Source organism: Heteronotia binoei, chromosome 5, assembly GCF_032191835.1.
Source record: "Heteronotia binoei isolate CCM8104 ecotype False Entrance Well chromosome 5, APGP_CSIRO_Hbin_v1, whole genome shotgun sequence".
NCBI classification, from domain to species: Eukaryota; Metazoa; Chordata; class Lepidosauria; order Squamata; family Gekkonidae; genus Heteronotia; species Heteronotia binoei.
The window spans coordinates 40,679,148-40,696,994 of NC_083227.1; the positions used below are offsets into that span (position 1 = coordinate 40,679,148).

The 17,847-nt window shown below is 47.3% G+C and overlaps 1 protein-coding gene across 1 annotated transcript; it reads left to right on the forward strand.

Annotated features, from left to right (window-relative positions):
• The first annotated feature begins 429 nt into the window (after positions 1–429).
• On the forward strand, positions 430–9,584 carry LOC132572338 (E3 ubiquitin-protein ligase TRIM39-like). Its single transcript, XM_060239258.1, has 7 exons — positions 430–952; positions 2,972–3,067; positions 5,268–5,498; positions 7,254–7,276; positions 7,458–7,573; positions 8,016–8,048; positions 8,523–9,584. The coding sequence occupies exons 1-7, from the start codon at positions 542–544 to the stop codon at positions 9,032–9,034; spliced, it is 1,422 nt and encodes a 473-aa protein (XP_060095241.1). The 5' UTR covers positions 430–541; the 3' UTR covers positions 9,035–9,584.
• The last annotated feature ends 8,263 nt before the right edge of the window (positions 9,585–17,847 follow it).

Sequence of the window (17,847 nt, forward strand, 5' to 3'; positions counted from 1 at the left end):
AGGAGTCTGGAGAGAGCAGGCTTTGGGGAGGGGAAGGACCTTGGCATGGTACAATGCCACAGAGCCCATCCTCCAAAGCAGTCGTTTTTCTTCATGGAAGCTGATCTCTGTAGTCTGGAAATCAGCTGTAAAAGTGGAAGATCTCCATGCCTCACCTGGAGATTGGCAACCCTATGTCAGACCCACAAAATCTTGGCCTGATGGGTACTGCAAATGCTCAAGTCACATTCTGGTGAGGGAAATCAGTTGTTTAGTAGGGCACACAAGCTGGAAACTGCAAGGAATTGTGGGAGGGGTTTTTCAAATCAAACCCCTTCCCCATTCCCATTCCTTGCAAGTTTCCAGCTTCTGTGCCCTCCTGAAAACCTGACTTCCTTCACCAGACTGTGACTTGAGCATCTCTCTTTAGGCACTTCTGCAGCACACAGAGGGTTACATTCCTCAGCAGCTGGAGCACTCAGCCCTAATCCTCTCTCCGGTTTAGCCAATCAGCGGGAATGACGAAAGAGGCTTGAACCCGGGGAAGCCTGTCAGGGCTACCATGGAGAACCCTGTGGAAAGCCTCCACAAAGAAGCCACTTGCTCCATCTGCCTGGAGTATTTCCAAGATCCCGTTTCCATCCCCTGCGGGCACAGCTTCTGCAGGAGCTGCATCACCCTGTGCTGGAAAGAACAGAACACGAATTTCTCTTGCCCTCAATGCCGAGAAACTGCCCTGCAGAGAAATTTCAGGCCCAACCGGGAGCTGGGCAACGTGGTGGAAATAGCCAAGCGGCTCAACCTGCAAGGCTTGAAAGGGGCCAGAGGGGAAAAGATGTGCGAGAAGCACCAGGAGGCTCTGAAGCTGTTCTGCAGCGAGGAGGAGGACCTGGTGTGTTATATCTGCAGGGAGTCCCGAGCCCACAGAAGCCACGCTGTGTTTCCTGTTGAGGAGGCTGCTCAGGAGTATAAGGTACACACATTAAGCTGCCTTGTACCACCCTTGGTCTATCAAGGTCAGTCTTGTCAACTCATAATGGGTAGGGCTGGCCAGCGTCTCAGGCTGAGGTCTGTCGCATCACTGACTGCCCAGTTCTTTTAATGGGATATGCAGGGTGGAGTTTGAACCCGGGACTTTCTGCATTCCATAGGGTGGCAAAACAGGCTGCGCTGCACCATGTTTGTTTTAATTTTTCCCTATATTTATACCAGTTGCCTCTACTGTGAGTCGCCTTGGATGCCTTTGGGACAGCAATACCGAAAGTTCTTACAAAACAGCGAAAACTTAAATGCAAATATTCTGACGTTTTGGCTGCAATGTTTTAATTGACTGGATTATAAAGTTAAATTGCTTTTTAATCCCCCCCCCCCCCCCATATGTCAAACATCCCACTGGCTTTCTGCTCATGAACCAGAATGCTGGTAGATAGGAGGTATATTTTTGGTGGAGTAACTGAGTAGAATAAAGCCTGTACACTTTTTGCCTCCTTTTTCAAAAGTTAAAGGTCCAGAAGGAAACCCCTCCCCTCCAAAAGCTGAACATTTAAGGAAGGTACCTGGAATATTCTGATCTTTGGACTGCTACCTCCCATGACTATGTCCTTGAATAACCATGTGTCTCAGAGTTATGATACTCCTATACTTCTACTGCTGATAGGAGGTTTTTGTTAATTTGTTTGTTTTGATGGGGGAAACAAGTTACAAATCTGCTTGAGACTATATATTGTAGAATACTACACGGCTCTCCAATTTACAAGGATTGCTACACATATATGCTGATGGGATCTGAACTGGCAATCAGACACCAAGAAAGGGATCTTGAGGTGGTAGTAGAGTTCAATAAAAATGTCACCTAGGGTATGGTTCCTGTGAAAAAGGTAAATCCCATGCTGACCATAATTAGAGGAAGAACAGAGATAAAATTGCCACTATTATATTGCCTTTATACAAAACTATGTATGGAGACACTTTTGGAATACTGTGTGCATTTAACCTTCTAGGTTCTTAAAAGGAAGTGCTTCTTCATACAGCACATAGTTAAACTGTGAAACCCACTGCCACATGATGTGTTGATGGCTCCAACTTGGAAGGTTTTAAAAGGGGAATAGACAAATTCATGGAGAATAGGGCTATCAGTGGCTACTAATTATGATGGATATCTACTCTCCAGTACCAGAGGTAGTGTTTTTAAATCAGTTTGCTGGGGAGCACAGGGAGGATGTTGCTGGTGCTGTCTTCTTGTTTGTGGACTTAACTAAACAACCTTTCAACCCCCAACCCACCTACCACCCTTCCATCAAATATAAGAACTAGAACTAATAATAAGATGATGATATTGGATTTATATCCCACCCTCCACTCTGAATCTCAGAGCGGCTCACAATATCTCCCTCCCCCACAACAGACACCCTGTGAGTGGGTGGGGCTGAGAGGGCTCTCACAGCAGCTGCCCTTTCAAGGACAACCTCTGCCAGAGCTATGGCTAACCCAAGGCCATTCCAGCAGGTGCAAGTGGAAGAGTGGGGAATCCAACCTGGTTCTTCCAGATAAGAGTCCGCACACTTAACAACTACACCAAACTGGCTCTAATAAGAATTAGAAATAATGTTAATAATAAGAAATTACCAGTGTTCACCAGAGATTACATTTACAACATCAGTATGATTTTTCACTTCAGCAAAAGCCTACCTTTTGGAAGGATAAGGGAATACATGGCCTTGAGAAGGCCATTCCACAATGTAATATACTAAAGGAAAATGTCTGATTGCTGTAGAAACTAGATGAGCAAGTCTGATAGATAGCAAGGCTTGTTGTGTGGATTTAAGAGTGCACAAGCTCATTCCACAGTAGGGAAGCAACGGTTGTCAACATGGTGTTTCGTTAAATGAGACATAAGCTACTAGGGAAAAAACCCAAACAGTTGTTGTAGTCATCCTTCTCCTTCTCCTCCATCTTCATTATGAGACCTTAAAATCAGTCTCTCTCTGTTTAGAAAGAAATCCAGAACCGACTCCAGAGTGTGAAGGAAGAGAGAGAAAAACTTCTGGGATTAAAATTGACGGGAGAGCTTCGACATCAGGAATATCTGGTAAATTCAAAGTCCAATGGTATAACCTAGCAAGGTATAGGAGGGCATGGATATGTCTAAACATATCCTCAGCGCCAGGTTGGGAAAGTCCTGGAGGTTTGAGGGTAGAGAGTGGGTTGGGTAGTGTTTGAGGAGGAGTAGGACTTCAGCAGGGTTAGATGTCATGGTGTGGACCCTCCAAAGCAGCCATTTTTTCCAGGGGACCCAATCTCTGCACTCTGAGGATCAGTAATAATTCTGCAAGAGATAAGGCCTCACCTGGAGGTTGGCACCCTAACATACATGATTGTATGTGATTGGATCTTGGATGTATCTATGTGGCCCGCACAGCACATGGCATCCACTCTGACCATGCACTGATCCTTTGGTAGTCCTCACAGCATGGAAACTGCAAAAGCACCATGAATGGCAAAATGTGAAAACATGTACAAAACCCCTGCTCCAAGTAGTATATCTTTTCCCCCTAGTATTATTTCCTGTTCTGCTGGTTTTATATTCAACCACATGAATGGGATCTAGCCCGAAATATTATCTTTCTGATCCTACATGACATCATTCATTCAGGCTTTTCTGTGCAGACCTAAGGAGTAGCAGCCTGCATTTTCAGAAAATTGTCATACAATCAAACAAGTGGGATGCACAATAAAATGTCTATTCTTATGACTGTATTTACAACAGCCTACTTTTTATCATGTTCAGAAATGCGGCCTGGGTGTAACATATATGCTTCCATCCTAGTATCTAGAGTTTTGTTACACAGTATACTTTTCCCAAATACATCTCCAGGTTGAGTAAACTGATGTGATTTGGGAGTTCAAGTACTTCCCAGATGGGCATTTCATTTTGGATTGGGACTGCAACATGGGGAGAGGGGAGGAGGTCTCCTGCCAGGTGCCATTCTTCTGGTAACCATTTTAGGGAGTCACCGTTTGGTCCTGTTGGGGGAACATAACATGGAAGGGAAAGTCTAAGCCCCCCTCTCTCCATGTGCCATGGTCATGATCCAAACTGGGCCTATGCCCAGGAAGCATGAGACTCCCAGACCACACCTATCAATCTGATTTGGAGCATACCCAGGAAATTTATATTATGCAATTTGGTCCATAGTTTGACCCAGAAATGAAATCGACTATCCTGATAGAATCAAGGTTCATTCTCAATAGCTGGGAGTCACCAGGGGCAGAAAACTTAACTTAGTCCCAGTGGCTTCCTGAAAGGTATCTCTTTACATACCTGGGAAAAGCGTACTGTGTGACAAAATGTTGGAAACTAGAATGGAAGGATGAAGGCATATATCTTACACCCAGGTCCCATTTGCAAGCATGATAAAAAATCTGTTGTAAATACAGACATCAGAATAGACATTTTTTGTGCATCCCCACTGGCTCTTGTTAAATTATTCTGAAATACAATGTTTTTAAAATGTAGGATGTTAATCCCATGGCATTTTATGGTAGGCGTTGATTGAAATGAGAAAGAGCTGTGAGACACAGGACTCCTCCAGTGGGGAGGGGGGGAAACGGCCTTTGATGGTTAGGAGGCCCTCACTGACAGGTAGCGCAAAGTATTTTTGTTTGTAGAACATGTGGAGATGTGGTGCAGTCCCTCCCACCTGAGGGTTCATCCCTAAATATGCAGTTGCAGGAGCAGGACTGGAGCAGCTCAAGAAACAAGGAAAATCTGCATGAACTGGAAAATTGCAAGCTAAATCACACTATTTGAATGCTTACAGGTCCAAAATTTCAAAATATAAAAATGTATAGGATCTGTTTAGTTTGTTTTTAAAATCAACTTTCTTATTTTGTTGAGCCATCAAATTTCATGGTGACTTTCAGGAAGAAGAAGAAGTAGACTGCAGATTTACACTCCACGCTTCTCTCTGAATCAGAGACTCAGAGCGGCTCACAATCTCCTTTATCTTCTCCCCCCACAACAGATACCTTGTGAGGTGGGTGGGACTGAGAATGCTCTCACACAGCTGCCCCTTCAAGGACAATTCCTGCAACAGCTTTGGCTAACCCAAGGCCATTCCAGCAGCTGTAAATGGAGGAGTGGGGAATCAAAGAGTCCACACACTTAACCACTACACCAAATTGGGTCAAAGAGACAAGTTCACATTTCACTTTCATAAAACCAAATGGCAGTTGATCTCTTTAGTGCACTGTCAGACTCTTTCCCTCTTTACATAACTGCATTATAGAGGCAAACAGAAGCAGAGAGGCAGAAAATTGTGTCCCAGTTTGAGCAACTGCACCACTTCCTGGAGGAACAGGAAGAGCTCCTGCTAGCTCAGCTGAATGAACTGGAGAGGGAGATCAACAAGCATCAGAAGGAACAAGGCGCAGCATTTTCAGAGGAAATTGGCTCTCTTGAGGCCCTGATCAGTGAAGTAGAAGAGAAGTGTGAACAGCCAGTTAGTGAATTCCTGCAGGTAAGCCCATGCACTTTTGCTTGGAAATCTGTAAAAGAGTTTTGCAAAGCACATGAAGCAAAAATAACAGAACAGTTATAAATAAAATCCCAAAATGTTATTGGTTAATGCCCACTTTGTCAGACAGAAGTCAGATGGGTATATAGACAACGCATATCAAGAACACACATCATCACTGAAAGTAAAAAAGGAATGTTGTCTCCATTAAACAGTTTGGATGTCTTTATTATATGTTTTATTTTATAGAATGTAGATGCCGCCTGTCTGCCCCTATAAGGGCCACCAAGGCTGGCAACAGATCAAAAACTTCCTTAACAAAATTGTGCCTTACAAACCATTAAAGCAAACAAGAAACACATCACTAAGACAATTAAAACCAGGCAGAGCTAATAGTCTGAAAAGCAGACATTAAATAAGAAAAGGTGGCAGGCCAGGGGTCAGAAGAAAGCATGAGGAACCTCTACGCTTGCGCATCCAGCTGTTTGAGAGAGCTCCTCTAGTATGCATAGAAGAGAGATAATGATGTGGATCTAACAAGCTTTTTCAGTGATAAAAATAAGGGAGGAAGTGTCCCCTTTGAACACCTAAAAATGGTTGTGCTGAAGAGCATGAGATTTGCCTGGATAAAACCCATAACAGACAGAGGTTGTAGTAAGGAGGGGAGTCAGGTAGGGTTGAGTGGAAAAACTTATTGGACTCACCCCAGAGTCCCTAGATATAGCACCTCCTGCCACTGCAGCCTTGTGATGCAGCTTGTGAAATCTTTCTTTCTATGCAACTCTGAAAGAAAAAGAAGCCTTCTTTAATTTTCAATCTTTTAGGATTACAGAGCAAAAAGAGTGAGCGAAAGATACAGAGCCCTGACCTGGATAGCTCAGGCTATCCTGATCTTGTCAGATCCCAGAAGCTACGCAGGGTCAGCCCTGGTCAGTATTTGGATGGGAGAGCAAGGAAGTCCAGGGTTGTTATGCAGAGGCAGCGAATGGCAAATCACCTCTGAATGTATCTTGCCTTGAAAACCCCACAGGGTTGCCATAACTGGGCTGTGATTTGATGACAAAGAAAAATATACAGTACATACTGATGACAGGACATTTTTGTTTTCCTTGGCAGCCTATATGCTTTATTAGAAACTGGTTCAACTGCTTGCACTTCTCTGCCATTTACTATGTATCCCTGTGGAGTACACCAGGTGTAGCTTAAGCTAAATCTTGCCCCACTGAGTAGTTGGTACTTGTCTTTTTTTGCTATCTTTGACCTTTTGGGTTTTAAACACAAACAATTTGACTGGTAAAATAGATAATGCATGTGAAATGTATATGCAGTTTATAAAAACTGTTGTATAAATACGATAAATTAGCATGTGTCCTACTTTAGGATGCAGGAAGCACCTCTAGCCTAAGAAACCTTCCTCCAACGTGACTCTTCAACCAGAGGAAGAACCATTTAAGTTGGAGGAAGATGTCAAACTCTGCTCAGTGGAGTGGTAGAATGCATGTCAGTGTTAGCAGACATTCCATTTACTGCATTTAAGTGCAGCTTCTTTTGTGATCCCACAAACCAAATGTACACATTTTTCACATTTCCACCACAATCTACTTGCTTTTCCACTGGTGTTATTTCCCAACAATAGGTGGCATGTAGTATTGACTCTGGTTTCCCATGTATATCTATGATACCAAGAAAGTGGTAATAGCTGATTCTTATGACGTGCTTTCTTTCCCTATCCACATTTCTTTCTTTTTTTCTTTCTAGGATATCAAAAACACCTTGGGCAGGTATGTGGCAACTGGAGACCTGAGGCGCATCTTCCCTTCATTCTAAGGTGGCTTGTTTTTGTAACTAAGAAGCCCCAGCTTCTATCTGGTACCACCTGTCCAGCAGCAGTTTTGGCAGTGCTAATTAAAATTATTTCTATCTAAATTTTTGGTACAATGGAAATTATTTTGTTTGTTGCAGGTTTGATAAGAAGCCTTTTCAGCTTCCTGAGGAAATGCCGGTCAAGGTGGAAAAGAGATTAGGTGAATTCTCTGAGAGGAACGTTGCTCTTGCAGAAATCCTGAACCACTTCAAAGGTACTGAAGTTTGGCTTCATCATAGATTGGATTGTTTTGCACTGAATTTTGAGTTGGAAGTTTCCATGAGTGATTTGATAGAGAGAGTACTATATAAAAGTGTTTTAAATAAAATAAAATCTTCACTACGAACATAATAAAGGCAGGTGCTAGCTGATTTATTGAGCCTTTGATAAACATATAAAGGTTTATTTTTAATCTATAACCAGTTCTCTCTCTCTCTCTCTCTCTCTCTCTGTCCCTTCTGGTATATATGTCAATATCCTTCCCATGGCATCCCCCCCCCAAAAAAAAAAAACAAAAAAACTCTTCTTGTGCATCTGGGCCAAAGGGGCAAACAGAACTCCCAGCTCAGACAACATGGCTTAGCAGCATTAAGATGCTTCATGTCAGAATTGAACTACTGCTTACAAATGATACATCTCTCCTCTTCTTCTCTTAGATACTCTGCCATCAGAAATGGGAACAGAATGGGGTAAGTATTGGGTCTAAGATGAGAAAGGATAGATCTGATTCTGCAAGGGAGTGATTACTTGGGATGCAAATCCCAAATGTAACACATGCCCTGGTTACATCCAGGTTAAATTATTGCAATGCACTTTATGTGGGGCTGTCCTTAAAAAGTGTTCAGAAACTTAAATTGGTGCAGAATACTACAGCCAGGATTTTGACTAGAATGGTTCATAGGGCCCATCTATACTGGCTCAACCCTTGGTTAAGGGATTTGATACAGAAATCTCTGAACCAAATTTGGCTAGCTCAGTATTACAGAAGCTTTGGGATTCTTGTGTCACCTGTGGAACCTGCAGTAGTCTTATAATGCACAGACATGTGATGTCAGTTGAACCTTCATATGTACCATCCCAAGATAATTTACTTCCAGTTAGAATACAAAAAGTCTCGCCTTTCAGAATTTTAGTTCCCTTCTTTTCTCTCTTCCCTTCTGTAGTCAACATAACCCTGGATCCAGATACAGCAAATCCCCAAGTTATAATATCTAAGGACCGAAAAAGTGCCAGATGGGATGTCACCAGGACTGATGTCACACCTAACCCTAAACGATTTAAATCCTCTTCCTGTGTGCTGGCTTCAGAAGGATTCACTTCCGGGCGACATTACTGGGAAGTCAATGTGGAGGACGGAGGCATCTGGGCTGTAGGGGTAGCCAGAGGGTCTGTGGGGAGAAAACTTGAGCTCAAGCTGACCCCAGAGGAAGGGATCTGGGCCTTGCAAGGAGATTTTGGTCAATACCAGGCTCTCACTGCCCCTGTGACACCACTGTCTCTCAGCTGTAGTCCCAGGAAGATAAGGGTGTCTCTGGACTATGAGAGAGGGCAGGTCACCTTTTTAAATGCTGACACAAAGGATTCAGTCTTTACTTTTCCATCAGTTTCATTTGCTGGAGAGACAATCTTCCCCTTTTTTAAAGTGCTGCTTTCCCAGCTGACACTCGATGGCTGAGGGATGCACCTGTTGGCAGTTCAGGCAGATCAGTTAATATCTTTAACTGATTTATTATACAGTCATGATGGGCAAAAAGGGAGGATTAAACCCAGCCCTTTCAGTGCATGCTTGTGAAGTGGGGTAAAGTGAGGGGCTGAAGTCTGTTTTACTGGTTGAGAATTAAAGAGGTGGCAGTTATTCCAGTATTAAAACAGACAGAAGGGTGCAATGTTATATATAACATAAAACTAATAGGACCATTTGCTGCCAGTGGCCTTTTGCCAAATTTAATCAACATAAAGTTTTGCATGTAAGATGTCACAGACTTCTATTTATCTTCCCTCTGCCTGGTTACTAAACTCCTGACAAGAGCAACAATCCTAGATTCTAAAAAGTCTAATAATAATAATAATAATACTTTTTATTTATATCCCGCCCTCCCCGCCGAGGCAGGCTCAGGGCGGCTCACAACACGTAAACACAATGTACAGTAAAACCATATGCGATAGTTACAATTACAATTATAAAATCATCCTTAAAACAATAAAACAACTTGTATTAAAATTAACATTATGGTGCTATGTCTAAGGTCTTCTGTGGAATACATATCCAGCGAGACTTTCTTGGCTCGGTATTAAGTGAAGGCTATTTTAAAGAGGTAGGTCTTGCAGGCCCTGCGGAATTGGTCTAGGCATCGCAGGGCCCGCACCTCCTCTGGGAGTTGGTTCCACAGTAGGGGAGCTGCTATGGAGAAGGCCCGATCCCGGGTGGTCTTCAATCTGGCCTCCCTTGGCCCAGGGATATTCAGCTGGTTCTTTCCAGCTGACCTCAATGCCCTCTGGGGTTCATATGGGGAGAGACGGTCCCTCAAGTAGACAGGTCCTCGGCCATATAGGGCTTTAAAGGTAATAACCAGCACTTTGTAGCGAACTCGGTACAACCACAGTACTCGGAGGATCTTTGTATTCATTTCCCCGTTATTAATAATAATATACAATACCTTCAGCTTAAATATGAAATGTCAATTAGTTTTACATAGATAATTATAAAGTGAGAGAGCTGCTGCTAAATCCAAACATTCAGCTTACCCAATCAGTTTCACAGCCAAGATGAGCTTCAAGCAGAGGGAGGAAAAGAAAGTTGGTGTGCTGGATTGTAAAATTTTCATATTTATATATACCTGACAAATTACCTTGTATTACAACATAGACTACAATCCCACTTAATTAGAATTTACAATCTCAGCTGGTTTCTTTCCATCACATTTAACATACGTACAAGATTACTTCTACCAGGATATTATTAGATAGTATGAGCTAAATATATGCACATGTTCTCAGTCATTATTCACTCATTTAATTAGACCAGTTATACCAATTTTAATGATAAAATATTCCACAACTGTGTAACTATTTGTCAGCCATTATTTGGCTAACCATATAGTCTTGAATTATACCTTTTCACCCTACACTGAAGGCTGAACTCCTTATCCCTTTGATGGTTTGGATTCGTAGTTTCACCATTAAAATGATTCTTGTATCTCTTGGATATGTCCCGGACATCCCTTTCTGGCATCTACATTGGGGGGGGGGGGGCCAGCATCCACATGACATCTTGCTCCAGTTGTGCAATTGTTATTGGAGAAGAGTGGAGTCCAAGCACATTAACATGCCATCTGGATGGGGAGCTGCATGCTATTAAAGGTCCTGACATCAGTACTTTTCTTTCCAGCCAATGTGGTGTAGAGGTTACGAGTGGTAGAGAACTGGGTTTGATTCCCTACACATGGAGCCTGCTGGGTGACCTTGGGCCAGTTCTCTCAGCCCCACCTACCTCACACAAGGTGCCTGTTGTGGGAGAGGAAAGGAAGACAATCATAAGTTGCTTTGAGACTCCTTAAGGCAGAGAAAAGAGGAGTATAAACGCCAAGTTTTCTTCTTCCTCCCACCAACCCCTTGCAGTGGCCATTTTCATTGCCGCACTATTGGAAGCCTTTAGGGGAAGCTTTGTAAAACAACAGTAGTTGCTGTAGCCTAGCGCAAGCCCTCTGGTGACATGAAGAAAAGCAGAGGCTGATGAAAATTCCTGTGGACACTCTATTGCCAGTGTGAATGCTGATGAGAGCAACACAGAGAACCCTTGCTGCATGAAAGCAAACAGCCATCATATTCATTATCTTACTGCTCTGAGACCACTAATCTAGTAGCCTATTCTTCAGCTGAGACCAGAAAAAGTGCTTCCAAATATGTTACTAGACGTTGTCAACAATTGCTCCTTGATACTTTTAGCTAATTCATTACACAATATGCTTTTGAGATCTAGTGTGTCTTAAGACCTTGTTTCAGTCCAATAGCACTTCACTGTCAGTGTGAAAAGAGCCACACACAGCTGCTATGGAAACTGTCAGTCTTGTAATAAGTCCCCAGTTTTTGCCAGCTGGGATTCAGTTGGACTGCCACCATCTTCAAGGGTCAGAGCTGCCGCCATGAGATTCCCTCTGCCCTCAACTCACTCATAATATAAAAACCCGATGTATATTGTTAGCCTTAACTGGCTAATAATGGGTTCTATGTCTACCATATGCTTTCCCCCATATTCCCCCAAACCCATCCTCCCTCTTAGGAGTTCAGAACAATCTACATGTTTCCCCTTTTTATCCTTCTAAAAATCTTGTGAGGTAGGTTAGGCTGATAGTTAGGGACTAGCCTTTCAACTAAAGAGGCCTCTGAAGTTATACCCAAACACTGGTAGTATTTTGCTCAGCAACTCAGACCTTTGGAGCCAGGGCCCCTTGAATTTTGTTCCCCTCCTCAGCAACCTTGTTTAAAGTAGGGGAATAAAAGGGGAGCACAGATGTGCCAGCGTTCCCTCCCTCAATTCAAAGGCTATCAGTTCACATATCAATAGCTGGCCATTAGTTTGGATAACCAATCAGAAGACTGCCACAAAGCATGCCTAAAGCACACGCTTTGACAAACACACACACTCCCCTCAGTGTGTAAAATGAGAATGATACTAATTCATTTTACAGGATGGTTCTGAGATAACTAAAGATTATAAAACAGTATGGACATTAAACATTATGTACAACAAGGACCGCAGATTGCCATTAAGCATTCTGTTGAGAATACAGTACACGAGAATGCTGGAAAATAAAGCTAAATTTATTAACAGCTTGGAGCAGCTTCCCAAACTCCTGAAGTCTGAGCCTTTTATTTTTTGGAGGTGGGAACTAACAGAATGAAGGGGTGGGAGGTTCATCAAATCACAAGTGGTGAATGGCAAGAAAGCTGATCAGCAATAGATTCAGTACAGATAAAAAAGAATACCGTCTTTATTCAATCACTAATGAAACCAGTATATCAAGATCAATCTTGCCTACTCAGACTGGCAGTAGCTCTCTAGGTAGAGGTGTTTCACATCACCTACTACCTGATGCTTTAACTGGAGATACTGGGGATTGAACCTGGGGTCTTCTGCTCTACCAGAGCTGCAGCCCCACCCTTTTCTCTGTGTTACCATTCCACTAAACTGTGGTCTTCACACATTAATGTTGTGTTCACAGGTCCCTTCAAAGTTTTAATTTATTAAGTCTGCCTAGTATCTTGCTCAAAGCCACTGAAAGATGCAACCAGAAAGGGGGGGGCGGTTTACTAATAGGGAGCAAAGCCACCTTGAATTTCTTGCGAAAGGCTGGCTATAGATGTTGCCCTTTTCAAAAATCAATCATGAGAAAAGAGCCAGTGAGGTATAAGTATCAGACCCCATTCAGCCACAGAAGTGACTTCAGCCAGCTAGCTACTCTCAACTTAGCCTACCTCAAGTTGTGAGGATAAAATGGAGGAGAGGAGGAATGATGCAAGCTGCTTGGAGTCTCCTTTGTATAGTCCATTATACCTCCAATAATGCTTCACAGCAATTAATCTTTTGGCTTTTAAAGTCTCCTGAAGTTCTAGTGCAGCTTCACCATGAATAACTTCCCTTTACAGGCTTCCTGAGGGTTTGTCCGATGGGTTGCAATTAGGGTGACCATAATGTCTGAAGGCCAGCCAGGGACACTGGGGGGGGGGTGCGCGCGCGCGCCGCCGGAAACAGGAAGTGACGTCACTTCCGGTGACGGCACTTCCGGTGATGTCATGCCACCACCGGAAACAGGAAGTGGCATCACTTCCTGTGACATCATTTCCCCCGCGTCACCTGCCGGAAAGAGGAAGTGACTTCACAGCACTTCCTGTGACGTCCCCAAAAATCCCCCAAATATCACCGTCGGAAACAATTTTGTTCTCAAATCCTGTATATACTTCATCAGTATATGGGATAAGGCACTTTCTCAACTGTGCTGCATAATGCAGCCTATTTATTTTGTCCTGTTGGCTCTGTTGGCTCTATCTGCGCCACCTTCATCACTTTCGGGGTGTGGATCCCCCAGTGGGGTGGTCTCCCGACTCCCTCCGCTGACTGTTTCTGATAGCCCTGCGCCCCCTCTTTCATTTGATATGTGTCCCGTGCGGGTGCCACCCTCCCGCCGGGAGATGCCGCAAAATGAGCCCCCTTGAGGCTTATGGCGGCAGGGCTCGGGGGAAGCGAGCTAGACTGCTGTTCTTTTGAGGGGTTATAGAGTGTTTCGAGCCCGTCCCTGTGGCATCGGTCCCATCGTTGTGGGACCAAGGGGGCCGGCGCAGCGGCACGCCGAAGCAGCCTGTCACTAATAACACCGGTCAAGATGCAGGACAGGAACCTGGAAGTGACCGACAGGCTGCTTCAGCGTGCCGCTGCGCCGGCCCCCTGGGCCCCACAGTGATGGGACCGATGCCACAGGGACGGGCTCGAAACACTCTATAACCCCTCAAAAGAACAGCAGTCTAGCTCGCTTCCCCCGAGCCCTGCCGCCATAAGCCTCAAGGGGGCTCATTTTGCGGCATCTCCCGGCGGGAGGGTGGCACCCGCACGGGACACATATCAAATGAAAGAGGGGGCGCAGGGCTATCAGAAACAGCCGGCTGAGGGAGTCGGGAGACCACTCCACTGGGGGATCCACACCCCGAAAGTGATGAAGGTGGCGCAGATAGAGCCAACAGAGCCAACAGGACAAAATAAATAGGCTGCATTATGCAGCACAGTTGAGAAAGTGCCTTATCCCATATACTGATGAAGTAAATACAGGATCTGAGAACAAAATTGCACTAGAAGACACAAACACAAAGCTCCCTTACACTGAATCAGTGCTTGGGTCCACCAAAGTCAGTATTGTCACATAAGAGAAGCCCTGTTGGATCAGGCCAGTGGCCCCTCCAGTCCAACACTCTGCGTCACATAATAACATAAGAGAAGCCCTGTTGGATCAGGCCAGTGGCCCATCCAGTCCAACACTCTGCATCACATAACAACATAAGAGAAGCCCTGTTGGATCAGGCCAGTGGCCCATCCAGTCCAACACTCTGCATCACATAACAACATAAGAGAAGCCCTGTTGGATCAGGCCAGTGGCCCATCCAGTCCAACACTCTGCGTCACATAACAACATAAGAGAAGCCCTGTTGGATCAGGCCAGTGGCCCATCCAGTCCAACACTCTGCGTCACATAACAACATAAGAGAAGCCCTGTTGGATCAGGCCAGTGGCCCATCCAGTCCAACACTCTGCGTCACATAAGAACATAAGAGAAGCCCTGTTGGATCAGGCCAGTGGCCCATCCAGTCCAACACTCTGCGTCACATAAGAACATAAGAGAAGCCCTGTTGGATCAGGCCAGTGGCCCATCCAGTCCAACACTCTGCATCACATAAGAACATAAGAGAAGCCCTGTTGGATCAGGCCAGTGGCCCATCCAGTCCAACACTCTGCGTCACATAAGAACATAAGAGAAGCCCTGTTGGATCAGGCCAGTGGCCCATCCAGTCCAACACTCTGCATCACATAACAACATAAGGAGGGAGGGAGGGAAGGAAGGAAGGAAGGGAGAAAGGGAGGAAGGGAAGAAGGGAAGAAAGGAAGAAGGGAGGGAAGGAAGGGAGGGAGGGAGGAAGGAAGGAAGGAAGGAAGGAAGGAAGGAAGGAAGGAAGGAAGGAAGGAAGGAAGGAAGGAAGGAAGGAAGGAAGGGGGAGGGAGGGAGGGAAGGAAGGAAGGAAGGGGGGAGGGAAGGAAGGAAGGAAGAAAGGAAGGGGGGAGGGAAGGAAGGAAGGCAAGGGAGGGAGGGAAGGAAGGAAGGAAGAAAGGAAGGGAGGGAGGAGGGAGGGAAGGAAGGAAGGGAAGGGAGTGAGGGAAGGAAGGAAGAAAGGGAGGAGGGAGGGAGGGAGGGAAGGAAGGAAGGAAGGGAAGGGAGTGAGGGAAGGAAGGAAGGAAGGAAGGAAGAAAGGAAGGGAGGGAGGAGGGAGGGAAGAAAGGAAGGCCGCCCCCCGCTTTCGGCCCCCTTACCTTATTCCAGGGCGGCGGATCCAGCGGCGGCGGGGAGTCCTCCGGCGGCGGCCTCGCGGCGAGGGAGGGAGGGAGCTGCCGGGGCTGGCCTCTGGAGGCCTCCAGGGACCAGCGCCGGGCCTCTCCGCTACCGGCGCTGGCCTCTGGAGGCCTCCAGGGACCAGCGCCGGCTGCTCCGCGGCTTCCCCGCGGCCTCCGCTGGTCCCTGGAGGCCCTCCAGAGACTCTGGAGGGCCTCCAGGGACCAGCGGAGGCCGCGGGGAAGCCTTCGCTGGCCGGCGCTGGTCCCCGAAGGCCTTCCAGAGGCTCTGGAAGGCCTTCCGGGACCAGCGCCGGGTGCCCCGCGGCTTCCCCGCGGCCTCCGCTGGTCCCTGGAGGCCCTCCAGAGACTCTGGAGGGCCTCCAGGGACCAGCGGAGGCCGCGGGGAAGCCTTCGCTGGTCCCGGAAGGCCTTCCAGAGGCTCTGGAAGGCCTTCCGGGACCAGCGCCGGGTGCCCCGCGGCTTCCCCGCGGCCTCCGCTGGTCCCTGGAGGCCCTCCAGAGACTCTGGAGGGCCTCCAGGGACCAGCGGAGGCCGCGGGGAAGCCTTCGCTGGCCGGCGCTGGTCCCGGAAGGCCTTCCAGAGGCTCTGGAAGGCCTTCCGGGACCAGCGCCGGGTGCCCCGCGGCTTCCCCGCGGCCTCCGCTGGTCCCTGGAGGCCCTCCAGAGACTCTGGAGGGCCTCCAGGGACCAGCGGAGGCCGCGGGGAAGCCTTCGCTGGCCGGCGCTGGTGCCGGAAGGCCTTCCAGAGGCTCTGGAAGGCCTTCCGGGACCAGCGCCGGGTGCCCCGTGGCCTCCGCTGGTCCCTGGAGGCCCTCCAGAGACTCTGGAGGGCCTCCAGGGACCAGCGGAGGCCGCGGGGAAGCCTTCGCTGGCCGGCGCTGGTCCCGGAAGGCCTTCCAGAGGCTCTGGAAGGCCTTCCGGGACCAGCGCCGGGTGCCCCACGGCTTCCCCGCGGCCTCCGCTGGTCCCTGGAGGCCCTCCAGACACTCTGGAGGGCCTCCAGGGACCAGCGGAGGCCGCGGGGAAGCCTTCGCTGGCCGGCGCTGGTCCCGGAAGGCCTTCCAGAGCCTCTGGAAGGCCTTCCGGGACCAGCGCCGGGTGCCCCGCGGCCTCTCCGCGGCCTCCGCTGGTCGCTGGAGGCCCTCCAGAGTCTCTGGAGGGCTTCCAGCGACCAGCGGAGGCCACGGAGAGGCCTCCACCACTGCCGCCGGGCCCCGCGCGCGGGCGGGGAAGGCGGGGAGTGAGGGTGGGAGCGTCCCTGCGCGTGCGCAGGGGCCCTGCGCAGGCGCAGGGACGCTCCCTCCCTCACTCCCCGCCTTCTCCGCCCGCGCCCGCGGCCCACCGGCTCCGGGGCTGCCTAAACCGGGACCTTTAATGGTCCCGGTATAGGCAGCCCGGGATCCGGGATTGGGTGGCCAGATCCGGGAATGTCCCGGGAGACCGGGACGGTCTGGCCACCCTAGTTGCAATACTGATTGGGATGTGCAGTCAAGGCTGCATCCACTGCAGAACAGGAGGGGGATATAATCTTGTGTTGGAGGAAGAGCTAGAGTCTACCATTGGAATGGGAAGCAGGAAGCCTGAGATCTAGACCTCTACTGTATGAGATGCTACACATATTTATAGAGAAGAGGAAAACAACCAATTTCAAGATTCCTTCTGCTGTGACTCAAGTTTTGAGTCTTCACACCAAAAAAAGGCAAGTTAACCAAAAGTGAACTGGCCCAAGGTCATGAGTAAGTTTGTAAAGAAGTGCAGTTTCTAAAGGGGAGACAAGGAAATTTATACCAAAGTCCTCAGGAGGGAGGGATGCTATGGAGCTACCTAGACTCTGTGGGAGTGTGGCTCTCTGAGGAGAACCAAGCCAGCCAATAAGCAGCACAGTACTGGATAGAGAGTTGGATCAAAAACTGGAAGAGCCTGGTTCAGATCCACAGTCTGCTGTGAGTTCAGTGAGTGACCTTGTACCATCACTCTCTTTCAGCCTAACTTACCACAGATGGCTGTTGTGAGGATAAAATGCAAAAGGAAGAGCTGTGTATGCTGCCTTCCTGCTTTTAGAAGCAACGGCAGAATATGCAGAATTGAGTGGCATACTGAGTGACAGCATAGCACAATTACGGGCTTTGTAAAGCCAAAGATCTCCCACCTAGTTCTAAAGTAGCTAGCCTTTCTGTACCCTGAAACTGCCATCTTGGTCCTTCTTTCCACCCCTTTGATCCAGTAATTCACAAAGATTTATCACCAACCATCTGTGGTCTAATTCCAATGAAGAATGTTATGTTCTACCCAAAGTGTCAAATCTAACAAGATGCATGTCTCCCACAACAAATTCTTGTTCAGTGGGTGTCCCAAAAAATGTGACCTTGCAACAAC